At 47.6% G+C, this 6,396-nt stretch overlaps 1 protein-coding gene across 1 annotated transcript in view; it reads right to left on the bottom strand.

Moving 5' to 3' along the window:
* LOC121854556 (lachesin-like) overlaps positions 1-6,396 on the bottom strand; it is a 153,505-nt gene that overhangs the window by 8,730 nt on the left and 138,379 nt on the right. Inside the window, 3 exon segments of the mRNA XM_042349234.1 lie at positions 909-1,079; positions 5,385-5,523; positions 6,134-6,265. Coding sequence (XP_042205168.1) covers positions 909-1,079; positions 5,385-5,523; positions 6,134-6,265 — 442 coding nt within the window.

Raw genomic sequence — 6,396 nt, 5'->3', positions numbered from 1 at the left:
GAAGTGGGTGTTAGAACAGGTAATTCCCCAAGATTTCACGTTTTTTTTTTCTTTTTATCCGACAGTCAATATCGTGTGGGGTCGTGTTGGATGTAAATTAGTTTAAGCTTCTTTTGACCACGTTCGGTTTTAGAGAGTCTTTCGTAGGGTAATGCAGAAATCCCTCATTTTCTTTAGGGTTTTCTCTCTCGCTCTTCCCCTTGAACCTCTCTTTCCATCTCCCTGTCCTTCTCTCCCTCGATCTCTCTCCAGGTCAAGAGATAAGCACCTCTGGAGGTATAAAGGCGTCAGAGAGCGTGTGGCCGTAAAGACGATGATGACAGGAGACAGAGGGGGGCGGGCGACCTTAGTGCCTGGCTTGGTCTGTGATTGGCCGACCCGAATACTGATGACCCTAGTCTGTAATTGACCTACTCACCCACTCTCCTCACCCGTCCACCCCACCTGCCCTTCCTCACCTGCCCTCCCCCCACCTGAAACCCCCCACTTGCCCTCCCCCCACTTGCCCCTCCCGCCGCCCACCACACTGGCACTCACCTTTGCTATCTCGTCTCCCCACCCGATGGCATAAAAATTTGATTGCTGAGGCTGTTGTCCTTAAGATGACTGGGAGGGACCAAGTAGTTCTTTGTAGTAATGGTTTGATCTGAGTGTGGGAACTTTTACCTCAATATGGGAACATTTTCTTGCTTGTACGAATTATCACCTAAGCTCGGGAAATATCACCAGAGCATGGAAAGTCTTCTCTAAAGCTAAGAAATTATTCCTCTGCGTGAGAACCATTACTCGACCGTGAGGATTTTTGTCTGAGTCTGGGGAATTCTGCCTGAATCTGGGGAATTTTTCTCTGAGTTTGGGGAATTATGCCTGAGTCTGGATAATTTTTACCTGACTATGGAAAATCTCACCTCTGAGTGGGAAGGACGATCTCGTAGAGCCGGATGCTTGTCTCAGCCTTACCCAGGGAGTTGGTAGAGATGCACTTGTACTGCCCAGCGTCGCCCTTAGTGAAGTTCTTGATGACCAGCTTCATGGTGACCCGGTACGAGTCTGTCATTTCCTCCAGGCGGTACTTCCTTCTGTATGGAGGAGGAGGAAGAGAAGGAGGAGGTTAGTTTGGTAATGAGGGAGGAGGGAGAAGGAGTGGGGGAGGAGAAGACGAGGAAGAGTTAATATGGAGGTATAGAGAAGAATGAATGAAGGTGGGGGAGACAAAGGGATAAGAAGAGGAAGAAAACCCTCACATTCCCCTCTCCTCATCCTAAAGTAAAACACACTGATAAACACACCCGCCCGCCCTCACCACCCACCCGCCCGCCCTCACCACCCACCCACCCACCCACCCACCTACCTACCAGCCTTCAAATCTTAACTAAACAATAACTAAAACTGGGCATCATTCCCTCCCTGATAAAGCCGAGAGCCCTGAGATGAAAGACTCCGGGACAAATCACCTTCTCTGCCACACTGGTTATGAAGTCGTATTTCAGGGCCCCGGGAAGGTTCATAATTCTTAATCAGCCCACTAATTCCGGTTTATCACTACTGGCCAGGCAGGCAGACAGCCGGGGCCGGTCATTTATGTGGAGGGTGAAGGAGAGTGTGTGAGGGGGGATTCTGGGAAGAGTGAGGGTTGGGTGTAGGATGATAGGGGTGTGTGGGGTGTATTCCCACTAGGGAGGCTGGTGGAGGACACTTAGTGAGTGTTAGATTGTGTTGCTAGGGGTGTGAGATTGTTGTAGGGAGCGAGGGATGTTAGAGGGTAGGTGTGTGTGTGTGTGTGTGTGTGTGTGTGTGTGTGTGTGTGTGTGTGTGTGTGTGTGTGTGTGTGTGTGTGTGTGTGTGTGTGACGTTTAAAGTCCGTGACTATGTTAGTATACAAGTAAGCTTAAGGCATTTTGTAAGTTAACTTCCTCTTCTGTATTAGTTCAGTAAAGAAACGATAACCAATCACAGTGGCTCTTACAAACCAACAAGCAGGAGGAACCAATTACAAAGGCTCTTATAAAAGAGCGGAAAATTTAAGAACCAATCACAGCAGCCATTACAAACCAAAGAATATTGAGAACCAATCATACCGGGCCTTACAAGGCAAAGAATAATGAGAACCAATAGCAATGGCTGTTACAAGACCGGAAGACAAATCTTACCATTTTAATTAGGTTTCAGTGTAACAGCTGCGCCTTCCCTCCCAATCCTCTCCCTTTCCTCTCCTCTGCTCTTGGGCAATCTCTCCCCCCCCTCACATCTCGCTCCTCTCCTGCTCTCCCTCCCCCTACCTTCCTTCCCCTCCTCCCTTTTTATCTCTCCCCTCCCCTCTTCTTCCCTTGCTTTCCTCCTTCCTCCCCATTCACTTATCCCTTTTCCTCTTTCCTCCATTCCCTCTCCATTTACGCTTCCTTCCCTCCCCCTCCAACTGCATTCTGTCTCCCCTTCCCTTTACCCTCCACCACCTATCTCTACCCTTTTCCCCATGTCATCTCTCTCCCATTACTTTTCCCCCCTCTCCCGTCCCTTTCCCCTCCCTTTCCCTACCCCTGACCCTCCCCCCCTAGCCTTGACCCTTCCCCTAGCCATAGTTCACGTTGCTTAGCTAATTAGTGGGACAGTGTGTAGGCTGGTTTGAGTTATGGTGGCATGTATGGTAGGGTGGGGAGGTATGGTAGTGTATGGGGAGGTATGGTGGTCTGTATGGTAGGTGTGTGGGAGGTATGGTGGCATGTTGGTAGGGTGGGAGGTATGGTAGTGTGTATGGGAGGTATGGTGGCATGTATGGTAGGGTGTGGGGAGGTATGGTAGTGTGTGTGGGAGGTATGGTGGTCTGTATGGTAGGGTGTGGGGAGTTATGGTAGTGTGTATGGGAGGTATGGTGGTCTGTATGGTAGGGTGTGGGGAGGTATGGTAGTGTGTATGGGAGGTATGGGTGTATGTAGGGTGTGGGAGATGGGTGGTAGTGGTGTGGGGTGGTAGTGTGTGGGGAGGTATGGTGGTCTGTGTGGTAGGGTGTGGGGAGGTATGGTAGTGTGTATGGGAGGTATGGTGGCATGTATGGTAGGGTGTGGGGAGGTATGGTAGTGTGTATGGGAGGTATGGTGGTCTGTATGGTAGGGTGTGGGGAGGTATGGTAGTGTGTATGGGAGGTATGGTGGTCTGTATGGTAGTGTCTATGAGGTGTATGATACTGTGTATGGGAGGTCTACCCAGCAGTAATTGGGGACCTTGGATGTTCCGGGGTAATGGTTAGCCAGTGCAGTTGGTGAGTTGTCCGGCCTCCTCTGACTGTTCCTAGACACTGGGTCATGCAGCTCGTTAACTCAGGGTGTGGTTGTTGTGTTGGCGACAGCCCATCTTCGTCACACGAGGGACAACCATTATATGGTAGTGTATGTGATGGATGGTCCTTTTAACATGGAAACGCGAACAAGAAAATAAATTGGAGGAAGTACAAGAAAAAATATTCAACAAAAAATAAGTAAAAATGAGATAAATCACAAGATGTAAAAAAAAAAAAAAAAAATTCCCTGAGCTTTAAAAAAATGAACAAACTCAAATGTAAAACCCGAGTATTTTTTTAATAACCTAAAACACTTAATCGTCTCCACACGTCAAGTAAAAATACACATTTGAAATGTGAAAAGACAAATATCAGATCCACGAAGCCAGGGAAACACACACGCACACACACACACACACACACACACACACACACACACACACGCACGCACACACACACACACACACACTGCACACACACACAAACACCAGAAATCAGCATCATTATTCCGAAAAAGACTATAAACTTTTTAGTTTATTCTAAGAAAAACAAAACGATAAAAAAAAACAAATAAAAGTAAACAAACAAACACACAACATCAACCTTTAAAAAACACAAACAAACAGCAAAAATCAATTTAGCTTGGACCTGAAGATGGGGAGTTTGATTCACGATGCCTGTTGTAGTTTGGAGGGGGCAAAGTGGCGGGGCGGGGCGGGGTGGGTGTGGAGCAGGTGGCGGGATAACACTGATGGGTGCCTCATCGGTGCCCTCACCCACACCCCCAGCCAATCTGTCCCGCCAAAGCACCCTGTAACGAGGCTGGCTAACGCACCTTTACATATTTTCCTCACATCCACTCCACTAACGAAAGCGTATTTCCACCAGGCCACTCACCAAGCATGTTTTCGTTCCCGGCCACTACACTCAATGCCATACCTCGTTTCTGCACTCGGCTCACCAGGGATATTTTTTTTTTTTCCTCCGGGAGCATAATTTCATCTGTCACCTCAGCCAAGGAGCATAACTATTTTTCCCTGTCCCAATCAGAGAGCATAATTTTACTCGGGTGGATAATTTTCCCACCGCCTACGCCACTCAATATGCATAATTCACCCATGTCCCACTACAGTCAGCAAGCATAACTCCTCCGCCACTCCCACTCAATGAGAATAATTTTTACACACTATTCCTATATAATTTTACCTCTACACAGTGATATTTATTTTGCCTCTGGTAATCCCACTCGGGGTGTATAATTTTACCCGTCCCACTCAACATGCATTATATCACCCAAGTCACTCAGTACATCTCCTTACTCACGTATTTTTCTGCCCATTCCACTCAATAAGGATAATTTCACCTCGCACAGTCCTTCCCTACGGTCTTAATTTCCCCCATTCCCACTCAACGAGCATAATATCGCCATGCACGGTCCCACTCAACGAGCATAATATCGCCACGCTCGGTCCCACTCAACGAGCATAATATCGCCACGGTCGGTCCCACTCAACGAGCATAATATCGCCACGCTCGGTCCCACTCAACTAGCATAATATCGCCATGCACGGTCCCACTCAACTAGCATAATATCGCCATGCACGGTCCCACTCAACGAGCATAATATCGCCACGCTCGGTCCCACTCAATGAGCATAATATCGCCACGCTCAGTCCCACTCAACGAGCATAACGGTGATTATCATTTTTTTTTTAGTCCGAATTTCAAAACACAAATGACAAGTGCACTTAACTTTTCCCTTAATACGAACAAATTACTGTAGAGTCTTATGCTCTTATATTTTACCCCTTTAACCCTTTCCCCTTATCTTTTAGAAATTCTTACTGGCCCTTAAAAAACTCTTTCCCCTCTTAAACCTTGCCTCTTTCACCCTTACCCCTTACCCCTTAAAAATCCCTCTTCCCCTTCAAGCCTTACCCCTTAACCCCTTACCGTCTTCACCTCTTATTCCCCATTATCTCTTTAAACTATTACCCCCTTGTTAACCCTTAAAACTCCCCTCTAGCCCTTACTCCTTTAATTCCTAATCCCCCTTTTCCCTTATCCTCTGACCTCCCTTACCCACTTCTCTTTCCCCGTTGAGACTCACCCGTTGAGTATTATCTCTCCGTTATCTCTCTCCCAGTAGTTGACAGCCTTGGGGAAAGCCTCCACGTGGCACTGTATCTCTACATCAGTGCTGAGAGGAGATCCGATCAGCTGGTTGTCTGCCTTTACCACCGGGGAGACTGTGGGGAGAGACAGGTGTTAGTGGGGGAGAGACAGGTGTTAGTGGGGTAGAGACAGGTGTTGGTGGGGGAGAGACAGGTGTTAGTGGGGGAGAGACAGGTGTGTTGGTGGGAGTGAGAGACAGGTGTTGGTGGGGGAGAGACAGGTGTTGGGGGGGGAGAGACAGGTGTTGGTGAAGGAGAGACAGGTGTTGGTGAAGTAGAGACAGGTGTTAGTGGAGGAGAGACAGGTGTGAATGGGGAAGAGACAGGTGTTAGTGGGCCGCGGGACAGATATTTGAAGTCAAAATATAATTCGACTTACTAAATTATACAACACTATATACATGTTTCCGAATCATACAAGGTAATTATACTGAATCATACAAGGTAATTATGCACATAGTTTGTTATCTCTCGGCAGTTATCCAATTAGGTAGTTTGTAGGGCATATAATTAACGCCCTCTGTTTTTATCAAAGTATTTTTTTATTTAATTTTTTTTGTCGCACGTGTTATTTACTATTGTTTATGTATGAGTACTGTACCAACACACACACACACACACACACACACACACACACACACACACACACACACACACACACACACACACACACACAACAACTCACAGTTCACGTTGACAATAATTCTCTTGCTGACGGAGGGAGGGACCTTGTTGCTGGCGATACACAGGTAGGCGCCCATCTGGTTCCTCGACACGTTCTCCAAGGTTAAGTTGGTCCCGTGTACTGACTCCAGTGCTGGTGAGAGATATATGGGGTTATGGGGGAGAAGATATGGGGAGATACATGGATTTTGGGAGGTTGTGAGGGATTTTGGGGGAGATTTGGGGAGGTTGTGGGGGATTTGGGGGAGATGGGGGTTGAAGAGG

Source organism: Homarus americanus, unplaced genomic scaffold (genome assembly GCF_018991925.1).
Source record: "Homarus americanus isolate GMGI-L3 unplaced genomic scaffold, GMGI_Hamer_2.0 scaffold2548, whole genome shotgun sequence".
Lineage (NCBI taxonomy): Eukaryota > Metazoa > Arthropoda > Malacostraca > Decapoda > Nephropidae > Homarus > Homarus americanus.
Note: the sequence above shows the minus strand (reverse complement) of the source record. Positions and strands in the feature narration are given on the sequence as shown.